We start from the raw sequence: 22553 nt of genomic DNA, 5'->3' as shown, positions 1-22553 counted from the left end.
CCCACTGAATGGAATGGACCAGCTTCTGAAATGCTACAGCTCCTTCAACCTCAATTTACCAGACAGGCCAGCATTTCCCTTTCCTCTCTTTCTTCTTTTCCCTCTCATTAATCCAGTGTGGTAGCTGTCAGCTCAACCTGGCTGTACATCAGAGAGAATTGTGCTGTTTTGGCAGCAATTTGAACCGAAAGGAAAGATTTTGCAGGCAGAATTGGACCTTTGGGAGGTGAGCTGAATGACATTGTCACAGAAGAAGAAAGACGCCTTTTCCATTGTAGCTCATGGTTTTTGCCAGGCAAGAGCAGAAATGGCAATTTTCATATATATGGGTAATCAACCTGGCAATGTTTCAGAATGCTTGGGTAGGTCTTGCCTCAGCTAGGAAAGATTTAAATGTAATTAGAAATCAGAGATATGAGGAAATGGTGTTTCTGCCCATGAGAGTTTCCAAGATCTCAGAAAAACATTTCTTGCTTTAATGGGAGGAAAACTTAAAAAGCTGAGATACAGTGAAAATCAGGCAATAGGTGAAAATGTTTGACAAAATGGTACAACAAAGCCTATAGCCCTGTATTTCAGCTAGAGGGTGGTTTCATTTTAAACCAAATGTCTCTTGTAGTTACAGCATTTTTTCATTACACCTTTGTTAAATGTTTCATTTTGGGACCAGCAAATAGGTTTTAATTTTTTTAATATTACTGGGAAAATATTTACAAAGAAGTACCAGCAGATTTTCCCAGCTGTAAATGTATTCAAACATTTTTGCCTCCAATAGATTCATGTTTGAAAAGAAACATTTTCTAATGTAATTGTTCCTTGAAAAAATCCTGCTGTTTCTATTAGACAGCATTAGTTCTTACTTAATTTTAGCTGAAGGGCAACAGTGACTTGTGTACCTTATTACGGTTTAAGTTTCTCTAACCTTACAGCAGTGTTGTCATGGCTTTTTCTCCTTAGGAGCTGGATAAATTCCGACCAATTATGTTGTTGTTTTAGTCATCCTGGTTGTATGATCTCATGATTATTCCATGTTTTTATAATGTGCCCATTGTACCAGTGATTATATATCGCCCATTGCAGTAGTTATTTCATGTATCTAAGAAAATATGACATTTCGTCCATAAGCACAAGAACAAAAGGCAGAAGAAACAGCATTTTATTTCATATTTACCACAAGGAGTCTGCAAGTCACTAACCACATATGAAAAAGAAACCAAATGAGATTAACAGATGTAAAATCATTATACATTCAGAAGAAACAGAGTAGGCAGAGAGAGAAAGTGGTAAGCAGATCAGAAGCTGGAGAATCATTTGGTCCAGAACTAAATGGGCGTAAATAAAACCAGGAAAAAAATCTGTTTTCCTTTTTGCCGTAGGAATGGCGATGGTGGGTAATGCTGTTGCGGCTGCAGGGGAAGCTGTGGAGCAGCGGGATGCATCAAATCTAAACACAGTTACTGCTTCTGAAGTTCTCAAGTCAGACACAGGGTGCCTCCATGATCAGACCTGTCTGGCTGTCGGTGTTCCCTGTTTGTCCTGGTTGAGTGGACGTCTTAGTGAGATGAGGCAGTGTTTTGCAAGGGACTCCCCCAGGAGCTGTGTTCTTCCACGAAAGCTTCCCCATTGGGTTCTGCTTTGCAGTAGGAGGATCTGAGCCTATCTTAACTATTTTCTTCTCTGGGAGAACAGCACTTAAATGCTGGCTTGAAGAAGAATGCACAAAGGTTTTGAGCACTGAGATCCTGGGCTGAATCTCTTTCCTTCCCCTAATTTAGTTAGAGTGCTTCTGAGAGGTCCTTAACTGTTGTGGAAGCTGAAATCTGGTCATTAGCGAGGTATCCTTGGTTAGATTAGAAGTTTTCATACTAGGTCTTGCCTTAGCCCCAGCCAGGGGGTAGCACTTCAGAGCCCTGTGGGTAGTACCCATTGAAGCTCCTTGGCAAACCTTGATGGGATGTGTGTGTCGCTACAAAAGAGCTAACACAGGTTTGCTGGGCCCTGTGCAAAAGGCTGTAGTTGGTAGGAGAGCTCTGTCAGTAGAGGATGCACAGTCCTGAGCTGGATTTGATGGCATGGGTCCAAGGAGTGCCAATAAAATCTGGAACTGCACCGTCATTTATTTGTGTATGAGAGGAGCTGTACAGCAAGTTGTACCAGCCATGTATAATGTGATATAATGAATTTTAAAGGTCAATATTGCAGCCCACTAGTGTTCAAAATAAAACTTTGGGAAGGTGAATTTCTGTGCTTAGAAAGTTGTGGAGTCTCCCTTTGTAGCTGAGCTGCCAGACAGTAGACTTTAAATGAACCACTAACTTTGATTGCCTTTGCTCCACTTTGTAGTTGAGACCACTGGATACAGCTAAAGTCACCAGCTTTGATGAAGAAGGAAATCAACATTTCTCTTTCAGGCTTTGTTTGTATAAACAGGCAGCTGCTTGAGTATGCTGAAGTGTAAGGAATGTGAGCAGAGAAACAGCAAAAGTTAGTGGAAATCTCTAAGAAATACCACTAATACACTGGACTGCAGTTCAGCACTTTGTTAAGGGCATCATTTGTATTTATACTGTCAACACAGGGTGGGTGAATGGAGCTACAATAAATGAAACATACAGTTTGAATTTTTCAGTGTGCTTGAGACATGATTCTGTTTCTCCAGCAAAAAAAAAGATGATGTACTTCTGCCATTTCAGGGATTAGGTAAATCCCCATGAGTGATGACAACAGACAGAAGTAGGGCTTGCAGAAGTACAGAATGGAAAATATACTTGACACTTGTGAAAAGTGAACTCTGAGCTGGTGGTGTGGTTAGACACGCAAGCCTCATTTCACAGTGCTGAAATATTGCCTTCTCATTCTCCTATCTTGAATCATGAAATCCCACATTCTTCTAATGATTCTTTCAGAGAGAGAAGTGAAATTTTTCATATAAAGAACCAGAATTGCTCAAACCCTTTTGTTTATCTAGACCAAACTACAACTTCTGCCAAAGTCTGGATCGTTTGGGATAAAATCCTCAGTGTTCCCAGGCTGGTTTTCTTCTCCTGCTCCTTTATGTTCCTGACCTCCTCCTGATAGCCTGCTTTAAAACTGTGTAGCTATTTCTGGTGTCAGAAGTCACCTTGCTGGGTCCTCCCAGGTACGGAGCATGATGCATGAAGGAGAGGCTCAGGAGGAGGAATTTCAGGTAATTTGTTGCCCTTATGCCAGGAAAGGAGCCTGCTGCAGTGAAGAAGGCTTGAGCAGCTTTCAAGCAGGACAGGGGAAGTTAGGCCTGGGCAGAGGAGGAAGGGTTTGCACTGTGTCTTGAATGTGTCTTGAATTGTGTCAGGGCTGCAAGAGAAGGGAGATGAAGTGAAAAGGAGCCTCCAAGCTTTGGACCCCATTTGGAGAATGGTTAGAGATGGGGGCAAAAGTAATGAAAGAGCCACAGTGCTTAAGAGCTTAGATAATTGAAAGGCCCTTAGCTCAAGACTGAACTTCAGCGAAGGAGGCTGACTTCAGTGTAGAGTACTTAGAGACTGTTTGGCTGATGTCCTACACACTTTGGAATGCAGAAGGCCCAGGACTAAGAAACAGGTTGCCTTCAGACACCTTTGCATCTCTTTCTCTTTTTAAATTCTATTAATGCAGTAAAAGCATCCTGAGTAGTTTTTTTTCTTATAGTCAGCAAATCCATCATGCTGTTGTGTATCAGCCATACCTCCCTGTTCACTCGCTGATGAGCTGCAATGTGTAAATCTCACCTGTAGCCCTTAGACATGTCAACAGCTGGTTCCTCAGAAGCTGTGTGTTTGCTTGTCTGCTGCTAGTTACTTGGGTGCTCTTCAGTACCATCCACCTACAGAGAACTTCAGGAAGGGATCCTGGAGTTAACCATGGGCGTCTGTGGTATGGTCAAAAGAGGAGTCAGTATCAGAGTAACAGGTGTTGGTTTGGGGTCTTTTAAATGCTTTTGCTAAGTGCATCTGAACTGCAGACCTTTATCTAAGTGTTGGCCTTACATTAATAACCCTTCTTGAAAGTCTTTGTCTAATTTGCCATTTGTATCATGGTTTGTGTTGGTGGCTATAGAAGATTTCTGGGGTTTTTTTTTATCTGAAGAGAAACAGTGACTTGTAGGCTATCTAGAGAAGAGGTACTTGAAGTTCATACAGAAAATATTTGTGCTCTCCATGATAACAGAGCATGGAGGGTTATAAGATCTGATTTGCATCACTGGGGGAAGGTGGGGAGTGTAGATGCTCTTGAGCCATGTCAGCCAGGTCTGTGGCTGAAGATTTGCACCAGGATATATAGTTTTCATTATATAACCATAAACACTATTTTGAAAAAGTCTAAAGTGCTTTATATTTCCATGTTACTTTTATGGGCTTGCTCAGAGTAATCTGCCATCTGGTATTTTTTTCACACAGGGCAGAATGAGGTAAGGGGGGGAGAGATGCTGACTGCTTCCATGCTGTTGCTCAGCTTCCGCTGTGGGAAATGTAACACCTTTCCCCTTTCCTTAATGCCCAGCCTGGCTCGTTTCATGAAACTCTTCACAGTAAAGTCAGAGCTGACTCTCAAGGCCTGCTTTTTGGAATAGTTAAGAAGCAGCTTCCTTGTAGTGTGCTGGGAAAAAAATGCAGTGAAAGTCATTCTGATGACAGCTAGAGGGAAGTAATAACATTCTTTGCAGACTTACATGCAAAGACTAAGAAAAATAAGTGCAAGAACTGTACAAGGGAGGGGGTTGTATTCAATGCTTGAGTGCTACATGCCTGTAGGAAGTCTTACATTCATAAATACAGGGGTCAAACAGAGATTTCCATTACCACAATTGCTTTTAACATTAGCTGAGTGGTGCTTCTCTTTTTTCCTTTTTTTTTTCTTTTTTCTTTTTTCTTTTTTCTTTTTTCTTTTTTTTCTTTTTTCTCTTTTCTTTTTCTTTCCTTTTTTCTTTTTTCTCTTTTCTCTTTTCTCTTTTCTTTTTTCTCTTTTCCCTTTTCTCTTTTTTCTCTTTTTTCCTTTTTCTTTTAACCCTACTTCTGTTCTGCTTTGCTCCCTTCTGTCTGGACTAAGCTGTGCAATGTATGTGGTAAGTGCAGAAGAAACGGGGGAGCAACCTTGCAGCAAAATGAGTTGAGTTGATCCTGCCACAATTCCTATTTTTCCCCCTAAATAATCAAATTAATTAATTAGTCATTGCTCTGGGGAAATTCTCAGCTTCCTGCTGGCTGTACTGACTTACAGGGCTGCTCTTGATTCCGCAGTCTCCAGCGCCAGCGTCTGACCTCAGCACAGCTCCCAAGCCTTTCGTGCTCTTGGGGAGGCCGTGGCAAAGATGCATTTGTGCCTGGGCTGTGTGCAAAGCTAAAGCCCAGTACAGAGCTTGAGGAATGTTAGATTACCCTTTTTCTTCCAGCCCCAGTGGCTGATGTGAGCATGCTCCGTGCATGCATGGCACTGGCTATTTGCCAGGTTTAGAGTAATTTTTTTTTTTTTTTTTTTTTGAATGAGTGAGTGAATGAATGAATGAATACCTGATTAAGTTAATGAAGCTGAGCCAATGGTGGGAGGGAGCGACTTGGCTGCTGCCTGCTCTAAGAGATCTGGCAGCACATTAGACTTGCATAACGCTTTATAGCTCCATGCTGCGCTCCATATGAGCCACAGGAGAGGGCTGCAATAATTACTCGGCTCTCCGATTGAAACCAGCTGCAGGTAGCTAGTCATCCTTTTGTCCATTTCACTGGTGTCGGGAGTCACTTGTCTTGTGCTGTGGATTTCCAGGGGCAGATGGGTAAGGTGCTTTCACAGAAGTGATCACAGCGGTGAGAAAGCATGTTCGTGGCTCAGTGGCTTTTACAAAAGGTCCATTCAGGTTTCCAAGCTGCGGTTCACTGGACCCACAGGTTCAATGCAGGAATTATCTTAGTTCCTGAGTTCAAAACGTCTATATAAATAACCTTGATGGGAGCTGTGTGATTTTTTGTTTTCTTGTTCTTTCTTCACTTGGCTGGGAAAAATAGAGCAAAAGGTTTTCTTGTATCTGTTTTTTTGTAAGTAAAGTAATTTTTAAATCCTCAGAGTTCTTTTTGATTGTTGTTTAAAGCAAGTTTTTTCTGGCAGCCCAGGATGGTACATACCTTTGTTTCTCACATACTTAATTTAAGAGTACTGGCACTGCCTGTTAGCACACCGCCTTCATTTGTCAACGTTCCCTGCTTGAGAGCAACGATGATGGTTTGCATTCCTAGTTGGAACGGGTGGGTTTTTTAATTGCAACTGGAGCTTGTGACTGTGGAACCTGCTATGTTTGTATAATCCTGCATTATTTCATTTTCTTTTGATTGTTTTCTGTGTTGCTTAATCAGAACAGTTGGGGCAATCTCACCCTCGCCATGCTGGCCTCAGTCAAGTGACACTGGTGATGGATTTGGGCTCTGTGCCCATTTTGTCTGCTTGCCATGCTCCCCATTAAGCAGGAGGGAGGCTCCCTACAACACTGAGTCAGGAAGAGAAACTAGTCACTTGGTTTTGTGGGCTGCAGGGCCTGGGGAGACATTTCAGGGAGAGAGGAGGTGCAGAAGAGTTGATCTGGCTTTTTTCTTGCCTGTGTGTATTCCTACATACACTGACCCCTACGACATTGCCTGTACTGAGATGGTCAGCTCAGGGTCTATGCAGGATGAGTGGGCAGTGCTGCAGGCCACGCCTGAATGTACCTGACCTGAACAAAGAAGAAAAAAAATAAAGAATTAGAGAAAAAATAGGTGCCTGAGGGGGGATGTTTAATTCGCTCTCTGTCTGCAGCACTGGGGGTACGTGCTGTGTGCCTCGAGACCAATGTGAGCTGCTGGCTTTTCTGTTTTATCAGTAGTCATGGTCAGTCATCCTGATTTGGGAGGGCACCAAGTGTGTGCTGAGGCAGTGAGCAAGGGCTGGTGCAAAATGGCAAGGTGTTGGAATCCATTTCAAGGGGAATTTAACATCAGTTCATGTTTCACACTTTACAGATGGACTAATTATAGTCTAATTTGCTAGCACGTGGAATCTACCAGAGTAGCAGTCTGCAGGGAGGACTTCCAAGGAAGGCACTGAGCATGCAGATGTCTTTTCCAAATCTGCCCCTAAAGCCATGCTCTCACACCCTCCCCTTATCAGCCAGGCTTAAAGGCACACTCCTCCCCATGAGCGCCTGTGCTTATCTGTAAAATGGCTGCTCTGAGTTGGCTGCTGCTTGCTGGTGTTTTTGGCTGGATCTTCAAAGGGGTGAAACGCCCCCGGTTTCTGTAATTTTTCGTGGGGGTCTTACTCAAGTCTCCTGGCAGCGAAGCCAGGCGTCTCTCTTAATTTGTTTTGCAGAAGATGGAGAGAATGTTGCGAGCATTTTCAGACACATGGAAGGAGACCTGTGTGACATATCTGCAGTACAAATGTGTTCATACAGGCATGACAGTTTCTGTCACAAGTTAAAATGAGTGGCGAGTGGGTGTTGCTACGTTTATAGTCACTCGTGAAATTTTCAATGGAAAATTGTGTAGGCAGCTCCCATTGTAGCTGCATTGTAGGCACATTTTAGATAAATGAAAAACATCAACAAAGTAATTTCTGTATTAGCCTTGTTTATAAATGGACTCTATTCACTCATTTAAACTGCAGAAGCGCCTCTAGGGGATGGGTGTGAGAGTAAAGGGTGTCACTGAGCACTGTCAGATGTCCCGAAGAGCAGGAGATAAAAGGTTGGATGCTGCGCTGGCCCCTTGTGGAGTTGCATAGGTGGGATTGCCCTTTCCATCCTGGTGTCAGTGGGGTTGAAGGAGCACTTTAATATACGTGTGTTTGCTCCACGGCTTTTGCGCTGCCACTACAGACTCTGGGTATGTGTGAAGTGGAATGCTGACTTCCCAAACATCTTGTGTTGGTGCTCCTCATGTCCTGGCACAGAGGACTCCGAGGCCTGGGGAACAGGACTTTGGAGGGGTTTGGCAGGCCTCTGTCAGGCTGTAAAGGCTTCAGTGTGGCATGGTGGTAAATCATCAAGCTGCTGGAACAAGCTCCAGCATCACAGCTGGATCAGCCCTGCATGTGGACCTATGCAGCTTGCAGTCAGCCTGAGCTGAGACCCCCAGCCTGAGCAGCCCCAGAACTTTCCTTTGTGGCTGCAGATGGAGCTGCTTCTCTTAGGGTCATCTGAGGTGCACTTTCTGCTGCGCAGCTGAGAGAGAAAGCTGTGCATCAAGCTTTACACCCTCAAGTGGCTTTGCCCCAGGGCTCAGACCCTCACTTAGCAGTTACATCCTTTCCCTTCCTCCATAGAGGCAGAAAGCTCTGGAGTCCACCATTTCACCCTCAAGAAAACCTCACTATAATCAGCACTGTCAGGTCATGCATTTTTATCTGTGGATATCTGATGCTATTTCACAAAACTCCGGTTCCTGGTGTCACATGATGAGATGGGAAATTCCACGTTTAGCTAAACTAGTACACTTGCAGGGAAAAGCTAGAGACCTTGAGCCTGAAAGACCTCATGCAGCAGAAGGGAAAGTTAAAAGAAGTAATAATAATAATAATAGTAATAATAATATTTGCCTTTATAATTTCAATAAACCTTCTATTTGTATCATGTGTTTCAGAGGCAAGAAGCAGGGCCTGACTTCCTGATACCTGGGAGCCCAGGTTTGGCACTGCAAGGTGGGGGATTTCGGTGCCAGAGAGAGAGGGTGCTGCCCATGGGGTGGTCTTGGGAGGGTGGCAGGATGACCAGTACACCCAGCACTCCAATGGCAGCCCTGCCATGGGATCAGCTTGCAGCTCTCGGAGGAAATGCTTCCTTGCTTCCAGCCTCCTTGACATCTTGTACTTCGTCCTCTGGTACCACCTCTCTGCAAAGCATGCTGGAAGAGGAGGGATCACCTTTGCTAAAAGCTTTTTTCTGTATAAACAAAGGATGTAGGCAGCTGTGAATCTGCTTAAATCACCTGTAATACTCACAGTCCTGCAAGGCTTATGTGTAGGTGCACTGCTTTGTGTGTGTGCACAGAAAGGACAGAAAGGTCTGCTGCATACCCAGAGCAGAGTGACTTTTACACATGCTGAAAATAAGGGCATCTCTAGTGTTGCAGAACAAAGGGGTGGCACCCAGATGATCTGATGGCAGAAACCTGCAAGCTTCTGAAAGTTAATTCCAACTCTTCATTCAGCAATTAGCTTAACTAAAACCAAAGAAAATTCTAGCACCATGTTCCTGTGCAGTTCACCAGCACCTTCCAGGCAAAATAACTACGTGTCCCTAAGCACATTCTAACCACAGTAAAACAGGAGGCATGTGCCTGGCTTAGAACATGTACATCTCTCCTTATCCTCAGAATTCAGAGTAAGTAGCAGAAACAGAGAGCTAAAGACTGGAGTAGCTTTCTAATGATCAGTTTGTATCACCTGTGTTTGTGAATGGCTGTCCTGGGACTCCATAGTCTGTCCGTCATTTTGGGAATATGTTTTACACTGTTTTTTCCTTCTAAACATTCTTTTCTCAACTGTGGTACCTACCATGAAATTCATGGGAATGTTGAGCCTTTGGGCATCTCACATCTGGTGATGTGCTCACTGGGGTTTGCTCATATCTCTTGCTTTTTGTCTCGTGTGGAGTCTGTCTGATCTGACTGGGGAGAGGAAGGACGTGCAGAACCGCTGCTCACTGTGCCGAAACCTGTAGCAATTTGCTGTGGCAGATTCCCAGAGGTATAATGAGAGCTAACACTGCAGTGGACAATCTGTCTTGTGGATGCGGTGTTGATCAGGAATCCTTTCATTTTTGGGAGGAGAATTTCAAATTTTATTAGAGGTTTTCATGTTTCTTATTAATGGATCTCTGCAGTTGGCCCTCCCGGGAATTCTGCCAGGGAACTGTAAAATTGGTCGGGTTGGACAATAAACTCCTATAGCTATTGTTGGCGTTCGCTGAGCTGCACATGGCAAGGCTAATGGAATCTGCAGCAGTTACAACCATGAATATGTAGCTGGCAGCGGGCAGGCTGTAGAGCGGGGGGGAGAAAGCTGGCATACAGATCTGAGAGCCAGAATGCAGCTGCGGAGCGCTCTGCAGTGTGTCTGTCTTTTCGTCTCTCTGAATCTGATCCTGCAAGATGCCAGCCTCCTTGGAGGGGAGGGGAGAGGTGGGACGAAGTGCCTCCCTTCTCACTCATTTCCAGCGCTGCCGAAATTACTCACTCGTGATAGGATGGGCGGGTGATTTGGGGCGGGAGCATCAGACTGTGCTGCTGCATCTGCCCGGTAACACCCCAGACATAAAGAGCCGCGTATCAGCCTTGACTCTGCGAATGTTGCATTAACATCTACGTGCCAGGCAGGGCATTTATGTCGGATGGAGGAGAGACCCAATTTTTTTTAGTGCACAGATAAATGTGAGAGTTTGCTGGTCGTACCTGGAGCTGGAAAGTGGCAGTTGAAAAGTCATAGTACTCTGTGTGTTTACTAGGGTTTGGGATCAAAGGAGCCTTTTGACAATAAGTGACTGGTTTTATTGAATATCCCTGAAGTTGGAAGCTGACGACTGCCCCCCTTGAGTGTTTGCTTCTTGCACCAGTCCTTCCTCCTGGTGGCACATGATGGTGTGAGCTTGTTGGCAACTGCAGAAAAGTCAGGGACCAGAGAAGGATGAGGGACCAGATTTTTGAAGGAGGTTTAGAGACCCAAAAAAGGCTGTTAGCTGCACCATGGGATGGAGAAAGTGCCTGATTTCTCAAGGCAGTGAAAGTCCCACCGTTTGCATAGCCAGGTGCTGCTGTGGTTTGTGGTCCTGGCGCCAACTTCTCTGCACCCCAGGACTCAGTCCTGAGTGGTGGAACACAGCATGTCACTGTGTTGGGACACTTGCGTTGCTGGGTTTACCTTTGCTGTAGTGAACTCCAGATAAATAAAGAAGGTCAGCATCTGAAGCTGAAATCCAATATCCTGTCCTGAGTTTTAAATTTATTAGATGAAATAAGTAGAAAAATGCTGTTTTGGGAAACAGAGAGAGGTTTAAAGTGCCTTGCAAAGAGACACTGGAGTTCTGCATGAAAATGCACATCCCGAGCTCCAGTGAGCATTCCCTCTGGGACCAGAGCAAGCCCAGATGGTGACTCCTCCAAGTGATTATTTTTCTGCCTTAAGCCTTTCCAGGAATTTGAGTGTGGGCAGACTGCCAGCGGACACTGGCTGTCCAGACAGTTTAGCAATGTTCCATGTGTACTCACTGCCAGAGATACTAAAGTCCAGCTGCTCTCCCTGATCTCTTTGTCCCTTTTACCTTCCCAGCCATAATTACACATGCCTGCACGCACGCACGCACTTGTGTCACACACAGGAGCAAAAAATCACCTGGTGTTTCCTGCTCGTTTGCATATCTTACATATAGTGACTGACAGCTCTAAAGTTAAAGAGAAAGCAAGGCTTCAGAGTCAGGAAAAAAAAAGAGCATACAATTAACAAACCCTGCGGCACACCACAGAAGGCAGACATTCATCTTTCTAGGACAGCCAGCAAAAAACTGTTTAACCGGGTCTTGTACCTCTTGCCTCTGAGACATTCTTGTTTGGGTTGTCTCCCTTTCATTGCTTCCCAAGCAAAATCAGTCCTGTCTTATCTTTACTGTTGCTGGAACTTGAATTATGCTGAAAAGTTACTGTTTTACTTTTAGGTCTTGAAATAGAAGTAGGCTGTTTTGTGCTGCACATTTGCATTTTTTGCAAATCCAGTCCTATGTTTGTTAAGAGTTCAAAGTCTCACTGTGAAATGCTTGGGCTTGGAAAAGTGGGGCGGTATTCACTGCTCTATGGCTGTCTCATCCCTTGTCTCCATTAAATTTATTCATTCCTCCTGTGTTCTTCAGGAGATTTTGGGCAGCCCTTTTGTTACCTGTAAAAATGAAGTCAGCCATCTGAAAGATTTACACCAAAAAAACCAAAATGCAAGACCCAAAAGTGTTAGTATTTGGTATTTTTGGACGATGTTAGGTTTGGCATAGGAGACCACCCAAACCTCAGTGGTTCGATGTTTTTTAGCAGAACAAAATCTTTGCTTCAATTCCTGCATAATGAAACTTCACCACATTTCACAGAGCTTCATAGCTTCACTTTCGATGCAGAGAAGCTGAACCCAGATCAGCCTCGAACTTTTGGAACCGCTGCTTTTGGGGAGCCTGGTTTACTCATTGCAGCAAAAGAGCCTGTCCCTATTTGGTCCCATGTATAAGCTCTCTGCTCTGTTACAGGCAGGGAAGCCAGCCCTCTGCTCCCAGCTTTTCCCCATGGGAGCGTATTTAAATTCTGGATTTGCAGTTCATGTTCCAGGGGAGATTGGAGGATGGTCCAAGTCCAGCACAAGCTCCCTGTGGCAAGGGGAGCAGGATGAGCACCCCATGTTGAGGACATCCCCCCCTGGGCAGCTGCCTCAGCCAGGATCTGCTGACTTATCTACCCAAGCCGACTGCCCAGGGCAGAAGGCTACAGAGAGCTAAAGTTAACCAAGGATGACTGCGCAAATGTGAGCACGGCGGTTTTATTTTTAGTCGAACTTAAAAAGAAAAGTCTGTAAGTCATGTGTAATATAATAATTTTAGCTGTTGCCAAGACACGCTGAGCAACTGTTAGGAGGAGGGGAAGGCCCATGCTGATTTAGCAGGGACCCTGTCTCCTGGCTACCCTTGTCGCTGCGGTCGCAGTGCTGAGGTGATGGCTGACAGACCAGGGCAGGTCAGGATAGTGCCTGGGTTGCTGCACCCTAGGTGTCACGGGCCCTTGCACATCTGAGGCTGCCCTGAGTTCTTTCATCCTCCCTATCTCCTCAAAGCCAGGGAATCTACCCTGAAACAGTGCTTTACTCCCCTCCCCCAGCTCTCGCTATTGGTGTTTCATTACTGTTTATCAATATTTAAAGAATGGAATAATTAACTTAAGACTGATTGTATCAAACCATTAGAAGGTTTGGACTTTTCCTGCAGGCTTACAGCAGCTTGGAGGACCATAAATGTAAAGAGTGCTCTTAAAGATAGGTTTAATCTGAGTCTAGTGTGTCTTCAAAGTACTTCATACACATATAAACATCAGGCTTATTGTTCATTAGAAGCGAGGGAGCAGGGAAAGAAATCCCCCAAAGGAATATTACTTGCCATAAGATAAGTATCATTACTGCTGCTCAGCATTCCCTTTAAAGTGAGCTATATCCTATTTCCATCTTCTTTCACATTGACTCTTAGTTCTTTCTCTCTCTATTCTTCTTACATGTAATGCATGCTTTTTTTGTTGAGCTGCTGCTCATGCAAGGTGCACAGTTTCTCATCATCCATTCTTGCACAATTTTCAAAACAGCCAGAAATGCAGATGACAGGTGGTGGCTGGACAGGGGCTGAAGAAAAGTTTCACTCTCCATGAAGTTTGATTAGGCAGGGCTAGGTAAGTTTCAGGAAGTTAGCAAATGTTTTTTAGTTACAATATTTTCCTTAGCAGGTAATAGAAGAGTTAGGGAGACTTTATTGCCTTTGGGTGAATTAGGTGATGTGGAGGAAGCAACTATTTTGCTCTAATAGCAAAATCTGTGAGTTTTTACAGTGGTGGGGGGCTCATGATTTGGATCAGGAAACTCAAACATGCTTTTCCAAGCAGTTCTGGTGTTCCCAAGGCTGAGTTTGCTCCGTGTTTGGACCTGTGGCCATGGCTGTGAGTGTGGTACCCACAACCTCTGTGGTGCGGCAGTGGCTAAGCAACAGTGGGGTTGGATCCTGCCGGAGATGGATATGGTGCCAGCGTCCGGCTGTGGCCTACCTGCGTGTGGCAGGGAGCATCTTCCAGCAGAGAGTCCTGCCTGGACACCTGAATGTGAGGTGTCAGTAGCAGAGGGAGTTCAAAGCACTAGGTCAAAAAAACCCCACCAGGCATCAGAAACCTGGCTCAGATCCATCCCTGGCTCTGTGCTGCTGCTGCTGCTGTAAATAGATTGCGTGGCGGAGGTTCATTGCCAGACTGGGAGATGGAGGGCACGTGTGCCTGTAATGAGCTGTGGTGTGGAGTGGGGACAGGAGGCAGCTGCTGCCTCCACAGCCCTGCATGGTGTCACGTGAAGTCACCCTGTGGGTGTCTCTGGGGTTCAGGAGTTACCCACCAGCTTCCCTCTGCACCACTCACAGTGACTTGTTGCTAATGTAAATATTTTGTGTGTGCCTGTTCCTCAAGGCTCCCTGCTGTGCTCCCATGTTTTTTAGGACACGGTAGGGTGAAGGTAATGTCATCATTGCAGAGGAAGAGGAGGCTGGAAGAACAAACTGGGCGCCATAGATACATGGAGGGTTTTCATACAGGAAGGAGAACAGGCCTTGGGAAACAAATGACTGCTGCTAAATGTGGCAGGTTATGACCAGATTGTTTCTGATACGCCTAAATTTTAAAATGTTTTCCTGATGCATTAGAAGACATGCCCAGGATTTTTCTGCTGTTTACAGCACAGCTGTCAACTGCTCCTTGACATGAGAGGGGCAATGCCTGACCATTTAAATTTTTTTTCCAGAGGTCTTTTTCCCATTTGCTGATTTGGGGTGTCTGCTTATTTGTTTTCATTTCTCATTGCTGACGATATGACTCCTGTCTCCCTTGCCCACCATTTCGTTGCAGAATCCAGAGGAGCTGTCGGAGGATCGTGCTCACAGGGAGATGATTCCTCATGAAGTCACTGGATCCCTTGCAGAAATCAAATGTGACTTTCCATTTATCAGACTGAAATCAGAGCCAGCCAGACAGTGAAGCAAGCACAGTGGAGGGGGGACGGCGAAAGATGAAATCCAACCAAGAGCGGAGCAATGAATGCCTGCCACCTAAGAAGCGAGAAATCCCTGCCACCAGCCTGCCTTCAGAGGTGAAGCCGGTCCTGCCAAACGAAAACCACCGTGCAGATAACCTGGCATGGCTCCCCAGCACACCCAGTGGCCAGGGTGGCCTGGGGGGCCGGCACCGGCCCGGGGCCACCTCCTCAGTGGATGGAGGCTTGCAGCAGGGTTTGCACAAGTCACTGTCTGCAGGGCTGGACTATTCCCCACCGAGTGCGCCCAGGTCTGTTCCAGCCTCTACCACTCTTCCCACGGTGTACTCGCCTGCCCTCTCCCAGTCAGGGACCCCCGTTTCCCCCGTGCAGTACACTCACCTGCAGCACACCTTCCAGTTCGTTGGGCCCCAGTACAGTGGATCGTACACCGGATTCATCCCCTCACAGCTGATTTCCCCAACAGCCAATTCTGCGACCGGTGCCGTGGCGGCGGCCACAGCCGTTGCGAGCACTCCATCCCAGCGCTCCCAGCTGGAGGCGTATTCCACTTTGCTGGCCAGCATGAGCGGCTTAAGCCAGCAGGGGCACAAAGTTGAGCCGCACCTGGTCAGGACGCCTGGACTGATTGCTGCTGGGTCTCCTCCACCCGCCCAGCAGAACCAGTACGTCCACATTTCCAGCTCTTCCCAGAGCACTGTCAGAAATGTCTCTCCTCCAACCATCCCGGTCCCCCTGCACCCGCATCAGACAGTGATCCCACACACCCTCACCCTCGGCCCTTCCTCCCAAGTGGTGGTGCAGTACACTGACTCGGGGGGCCACTTTGTCACCAGGGATCCCCCCAAGAAACCCGAGAGCAGCCGGCTGCAGGCGATGCAGGCCAAGGAGGTACTGAACGGTGAGATAGAGAAGAGCCGGAGGTACGGCATTTCGCCTTCTGCCGACATGGGTCTAGTCAAAGCAGGCAATAAACCAGCCCCCCATCATTACGAGACCAGGCACGTAGTGGTCCACTCGAGCCCCGCCGAGTACGGCGTGCGGGATTCCTCAGGTGTCCGAGCCTCTGTCATGGTGGTCCCCAACAGCAGCACGCCCACGGCAGACATGGAGGTGCAGCAGGCCACCAACCGTGAGACCTCTCCTTCAGCCCTCAACGACAAGGGAAGTTTGCACTTAGGAAAGCCAACCCACCGGTCCTATGCCTTGTCTCCGCAGCAGGCTCTGGGCCACGAGGGGGTGAAGGCAGTGGCCACGCTGTCCCCTCACACTGTCATTCAGACCACCCACAGCGCCTCTGAGCAACTCCCTGTGGGGCTGCCGGCAACGGCTTTCTACACTGGGACCCAGCCGCCGGTGATTGGCTACCTGAGCGGCCAGCAGCAAGCCATCGGGTACCCCAGCAGCCTGTCGCAGCACCTGGTGATCCCGGGCACCCAGTCCCTGCTGATACCGGTCGGCAGTGCGGACGTCGAGCCGTCAGGAGTCACGCCTGCGATCGTCACGTCGTCTCCTCAGTTTGCAGCAGTGCCTCACACGTTCGTCACCACCGCCGTCCCCAAGAGCGAGAACTTCAGTGCGGAGCCCCTCACCACCCAACCTGCCTACCAGGCCACCATGGTGCAGGCGCAGATCCACCTGCCTGTGGTGCAGTCCATTGCCTCCCCTGCCGCTGCGCCCCCCACGCTGCCCCCTTACTTCATGAAGGGGTCGATCATCCAGCTGGCCAACGGGGAGCTGAAGAAAGTAGAGGACTTGAAAACAGAAGACTTCATACAGAGCGCAGAAATTAGCAACGACCTGAAAATAGACTCCAGCACTGTGGAGAGGATTGAAGACAGCCATAGCCCAGGCATTGCCGTCATACAGTTTGCGGTGGGGGAACATCGAGCACAGGTAATGGCAATGCATGGTGGGCTGGGGGGGTTGGACTGGGGTGCATGCTCTGGACCCCCAGGCCACAGCACAGCTCACTTGCTTTGGATCCACTTGGGGTTGGTTCTTCATCCATCTGTGATTCAAACTGTAGACCAAAAATCATCACCCTCACTGTGCTGGGGGAGCCATCAGATCACACTGGTGATGAATGTAGACTCTTGCATATAAAATGAGCCTCTTTTATAGCTGGAGAACTCACAGGAATACTTACGTGATTTTTGTAGGTTTTGATTAAAATACAAGATGATGTAAGGAGTATGAAAGGTTGCATTTTTCAGTTTGATAGGTGATTTTTACCATTCACACTAGAAAGGTCATGCTAGAATCAGATCAAAGCCTACCCTAAAGAGATAGGTAGGTCACAAGGCAGTGAATTTCCATGGCTTGAAAACTTGGAGGTGCCTGGGAATGGTTCTCATGCACGTAAGTTACTGAAATGCACTAGAGAATTTTACTGAGGCTTCACTTGAAGGTGGTTTTAACGCTGCATGGCTCACGTAAACTCTGTGGTCAAGTGAAATTTGGAAGAAGAAACCATCTAGGTGTCTGGGCAGGCTGTGCTTCTGACCTTTGTTTCTCTGTTTGCAAAGCAGGAAGAAAACCTGTAACTTTCCAGAGGTGTTTTTAGGTTGAGAATGAGTGCATATTGATTTTAAAGCGTTATCCTGTTGCTGTCCATTTTCTGAGCAATTTAGATTCTGTTGGTTGATGCTGGAAAGTTCAGATGTACTCTGTAGCATTTGTCTTCTTGGAGGTACTCAGTTTAGATAATCCTGTTGGAAATCTTTTTGGTTTGGTGTGAACTCTACCATCTGCACCACTGATGCTGCAGCCTCAGCACTGGAGAAGCAGAATGAGAGAGAGGGAGAATGAGAGGAACTGGACACAGACACAGTTAGTAATGCACTTCAGGCTGATGGTTTGGAGGAGAAAAGCAAACAGTGATGGTACCGAGGAGCAGATCACACAGAAAATTTCTTACAGTCTCAGCAGCCTGTGGCCTGTATTTCCCCAAGTGCACATACACGGTAAATCACTACATGTGGCAAGTCCTCCTTCTTAAGTCAAACATGCAGATTCCCTGTGTGGGTTTGTTCATGTATGTGTCTGCATCTGCACAGCTGATTGAAGTCAGGCCTCTGGTGCTTTCGGTATAGAGACTCGATTTTTTCCGCCGCTGCTTAACTGTATTTTGCTGCATCTCAGGCATCATTGTTAGAGGAACTGTTCTTGGATCAGGACCAGTTACTATAATTTGCCATGGTGCCTTGAATAATGAATTTCGAAAGTAGCAATATCCATTCTGCAATTTTCATCTTGCTCACATTTCTCTGCCTACAGCCAGGCCACCGGTCTCTGCACAGCAGAAGAGGTACAAATGAGCAGGTAGCATTTTGTGTTGTGTCTCGGTCACAGCCCTGTCAAGGCAGGCAATGGCCTGTAGCCCTGGGAAGAGCTGTGCCTTTGCAGGGGGTGGAGTGCCATCCTCTGGCAGAAAGGAAGAGAGTCCGAGGCTGTACAAATCCAGGGCCTGGCACACGGGTCTCACCCAGCAAAGTGTCACCTTACAGAGAAGCCTATCGGGAGTGGGCTGACATCATCACAGCCGAAATACTCCCCAGCTGTGTTTCCCACCGGGGATGCTTCCAGAATGGAGGGCGAGTCACGTAGAGATATGATTAGAACCGGGGGTTTAATTTAGGTTTCCTGCAGATTCCAGGACTTGGGTCTCTTCCCAGATCAGCTGTGTCCCTGCATAGCAGGGATGACTGCCGGTTTTCCTTCACCTTGGAGTGGGGGGAGAGAGAGAGATAGAGTGCATTTCTACATGCTTGAAGTCTCTGTGGCCTCACCCTCAGCCTGCCGTGGCTCTCTGGAAGTATTCAGCCTTAATTGCAGGTGTGCAGCAGTCATTACTCTGTAGAAAATTGCCTGTGTGAAGAGGCTTAGTCTTCTCACTGAAAGAGCAGTACTTGGTCGCGCTGCTCTGAGCCCTGGCACTGTGGTGCTGCCGCACTGAAATAGAACTCCAGAGTTCAGGGGCACAGAGCTGTGTGTGTAGTGCAGCTCCACAAAGTATTTCATTACAACTGAGTTTCAGTTGCATAAATGCTTCTGCAAAGAGGGAGCTTTTCGAGTGGTATTACCAAGGGAGTGTAAGTTGTAAAGAGTAAGCACCATACAAAAATAGTGTTGTTATCATTAGCTTTGGCTCACTTACTTACTCCTCCCAGGGATCTCTGGGAAGTCATTATAATATTGATGAATCTGTATTTTCAGGCTCTGTGCAAACATTAGCTCATTTTCTCAGCAGTTGAGGGACAGAGGTAGGAGGTTATTTTCAGCTGAGCATATACTGCTGTAATGTAAACAGGGAGGCACTGGGCAGCTGCTGTTGTATTGTGTCACTGCAAGCCCACAGCTGGTCCTCCCCAGCAGAGCACTTAGGCAGAAAGGGGGCAACTTCCCTCCTTTTCCAGTCCTCTAGTCACCTGGAAAAGCCATCCCTCTTCCAGGTATGGAAACCTAGAGGAAAATCAATGCACCTAAAAGCCTTCATAACTGAAATAACTGAACTGTGTTTACCCCTGGAGAGATGCTAGGTTTCCATTTCACAGCATCCCTGCTCTGGATTGAGAAGTCAAGTATCAACTGGGCAAGAACCCACAGTCGAGCTGCTACTCCTGTGCATTCAAGGTGCCTAGAAGAGAAGACCTGTGGATCTACATCTCTTTGCAATTCCACATACTATTCTTGTAATAAGACTTTTGTTGTTATTACCTGTCCGTCCTTTTGCTGCCAGGAGAATGCAGAAGCTAATAATGCAACTCCTGTGATGTTAAGGTCAAAACACACAGGCAATGAAGAATAAATTCTCTGAAATGCTACATTTCAGTTTGTAATAATTTCTAAAGTATAGATTAAATGGAAAAGATGACCGTACAGTTCCTAATTTTTCTTTTTTTAAAACCAAACCCAAACCAGAATCATAACCTCTTAGAGATGGAAAAGTCCCGTTAGTGCATCCAGTTAGTAGCCCTAAATATGTTTTTAGACCATCATCTAGCTTAGTTTTCCCCTTACATCTTTCCATGCATGCACAAACTGGTTACTTTTTCTTTGAGCTCCCCTTTTCATTATCTTTGGCACCATAACAGACACAGAAAGAGATGTTGACTCATTTCACTGCTGCAGATGGAGATCTCTCCCAGACTTCCCCTCGTGATCTCTGTGTCCCCTGGTCACGGGACAGTAAGTCCTTTTGTCTCCAAGTGATGGGTGGCTGTGGTCTGTCCTCACATTACTGAGTTCTGGGAGTGCAGCAGATGACACAGCTCATGTGATGAAGTCGGCAGCCTGTGGTCTGCTGGACAAGAGGTGGCTTCTCTTGAGAAATTACAGGATTGCGTGACTGCGGAGAGCAGCAGCCCCTGATGTTCCAGCCCTGCCCGCCTTTGCTATAGTAACAGTGGACTGAATTGGGGTAGATGCAGCCCTGGGGGGGGTGCTCAGTCAGACCATGTTGTGGAGACTGGTTCCCATGGCATGAGGTGCTGCCTACAGCCCCAGAAATATCTTAAAGGAAATCCACTCTTGTGAAGGCATCGGAGTGCAGGGGGAACATCAGCAGTCCCAAAGTTTCGGAACAGGGGAGGTTGTGTGGGAGCATGGCACTGCAGAGGCTTCTCTCTGTGAGAAGGAGAGCTTCTATTCTGTGAATCCACCCAGTTGTTTTTTGGGCCTGAGGAGTCTTTCAGCACCCACAGCAAGGCCTTCAGTGGAGAGCTCTGCTGCTTAATTGCACATTGTTTCCAGAGCTGCTTCCTTCTCTTTTGTTTCCAGCCTGCCACTCCTAGTTTCATCACATTTTAATAGTATTATGAGGAAAAACACTTAATTGGAAAATGTATGTTTACATTTGTTAAAATATGGTTCACATGAACCACTTTCATTAGGCACCTTTTGCTTTAGTGCTTGTTATTTTGGTTGCAGCATGAGTCGCAAGACTAAAGTTGTTGTGTTTCTAAATGATGGGAAGGGTGTTTCCTGGGCATCAGATCTGCCAGCCCCTAGTATCTGTGTTGCAGCTCCAGCTGGGGTTTCTTAAGCTGTCTTAAGCCTGTCCTGCCTACTGAGTTTGGCTGAGAAATAAAAAAACAATGGGTTATAGAAAGTCGCAGATTTCAGTGGCTGCACTGAAGAGTTTTGGGTATTTTCACTAGTCAGTGTTAAATAGGAATATAAATGTAGCCTGCAGTAGGGCCTCAGTATGCTTTGAGAGGAACCAACATGTTTGTTTCTTGCTTTATCCTCTTAGTGGTGGGTAGACAAGTTCCAAATTTCCTTCTCTCCTGCAATAATTATGGCAAGATACTGTGGGGGGGGGGGGGGGGGGGGCAGTGGGGGAAGGTTTTAAAATAAGGTTTTTTGTGTTTCAATGCAGTGGTCAGAAAAAAATTTAGTGGGGGTGTTTTTACTCAATTTTCACACTTCAAAGTTCTTAAACTACTATTGCTTTTAGAAGATGGTTGCCTCAAATCCCCTTTAGCTGAATCCAGAAGCAGCCAGCTAAAATAGGGCTTGATAACCCATGAGGGAACCCATTTCAAATCAACAGTGGTACATGCACAGTGTGACCAGATTGTGGAGATTCCAGCATTCCACCATCTTTGGCATCACCACCACCAATTCTGGCATTTGTTTCAGTGATCAACACTTCAGGCAAGTGTTTTGGGTGCTACATTGAGAAAAAAAAAGCATAATGTTTTGTGGAAGTGTGTTGACATCAAGAGGAACTTGTGTGTCGGTGAGGATGATGCACACAAGCAAGTATGATTCCCACAGATACAAATAGCTTTTGAGAAGGGTGGAAAAGTAGAAGAAGAAGGAAAAAGAAAATGCAGCAGGCAGGCAGGCAGAAAGAAAGAGGTGAGAAAAAGCAATAAAAGCAATATAAAGGAGAAAGCTGTGTCCACCAGATGATCCATGCCTGGAGAAAGCCTACAGTTCTTGTGCAGACAGCAGTTTCCATGTCAGTCCATGGAAGATGCTGGATACTCAGTATTTCTCCCAGTTAGATTCCAGTTAGACTGAGATGCATATGTATGGAATAGAATCCCAAGCTCTGGGCGAATATTTCTGCAAATCCTGGTGCTGGAGTGTTTTTATCCAGCGACATGAAGGGATGGGGCTTTCATGGTTACCTCACCCCACTTTCTCCATAGTTCAGAGCTTAAACCAGGGCTAGAGTCAGGTGCCTTTCCACTGTTGCAGTGTGTGTAGTTTGACTGTTGGCAAACAGTTCGGGTTGGAAAAGGTTTAGTATGACAAAAATTGATGTAGTATCTTACGCCTCTAAACTGCTCCTCTTGAAATTCCTTGTACAGTGGCATACTATGTTGGGCAGGTGGAGTGGCAGGATAATAGATGCAGTGTTATCCGCTGGCCTAGCTGCAGAAGTACACAGCATGTATTTATAGACTCAGTAAGGTTTTTCCCAGCAGAATCAACCGTCTCATAAACAGCAGTTGGCTGCTAGTGCATGGCATGCACTTAGTCAGAGGCACTGTCAACATCCGGTGGGAATCATTGGTTTCCTGGTTCTGGAGCATTTATCTCTGAGCTGTAGGACATTCCTGAGGAAGTCTTCTTGCCCAAAAGGGCTGTGGAGCTGGTGGAGTGTGAGGGGCCCTACCAGGGGCCCTACTTGCAGGGAGGGCAGCTCTGCGGGTAGCAGTGCTAGCAGGGAAGTGGCAGGGCTGCCGGAGGCAGTACTTCCATAGAGTCCAGCCTCCTCTATGAGACAGACCATGCAACTT

At 46.5% G+C, this 22553-nt stretch overlaps 1 protein-coding gene across 16 annotated transcripts in view; it reads left to right on the top strand.

Moving 5' to 3' along the window:
• Nucleotides 1-22553, top strand: part of ATXN1 (ataxin 1) — a 343223-nt gene that overhangs the window by 310463 nt on the left and 10207 nt on the right. For 14 of the 16 annotated variants that reach the window (XM_069008042.1, XM_069008041.1, XM_069008043.1 and 11 more), the window contains one exon: nucleotides 14652-16692. In XM_069008042.1, coding sequence (XP_068864143.1) covers nucleotides 14812-16692 — 1881 coding nt within the window. In that variant the 5' untranslated portion in view covers nucleotides 14652-14811. Of the gene's footprint in view, nucleotides 1-5840; nucleotides 5898-13372; nucleotides 13440-14651; nucleotides 16693-22553 lie in introns of those variants that run through there. The other 2 variants (XM_069008057.1, XM_069008056.1) reach the window with 2 other exon arrangements.

This window comes from Aphelocoma coerulescens, chromosome 2 (assembly GCF_041296385.1).
Source record: "Aphelocoma coerulescens isolate FSJ_1873_10779 chromosome 2, UR_Acoe_1.0, whole genome shotgun sequence".
Lineage (NCBI taxonomy): Eukaryota > Metazoa > Chordata > Aves > Passeriformes > Corvidae > Aphelocoma > Aphelocoma coerulescens.
The sequence above is the reverse complement of the archived record's forward strand: the minus strand, read 5'-3'. Positions and strand labels throughout refer to the sequence as shown.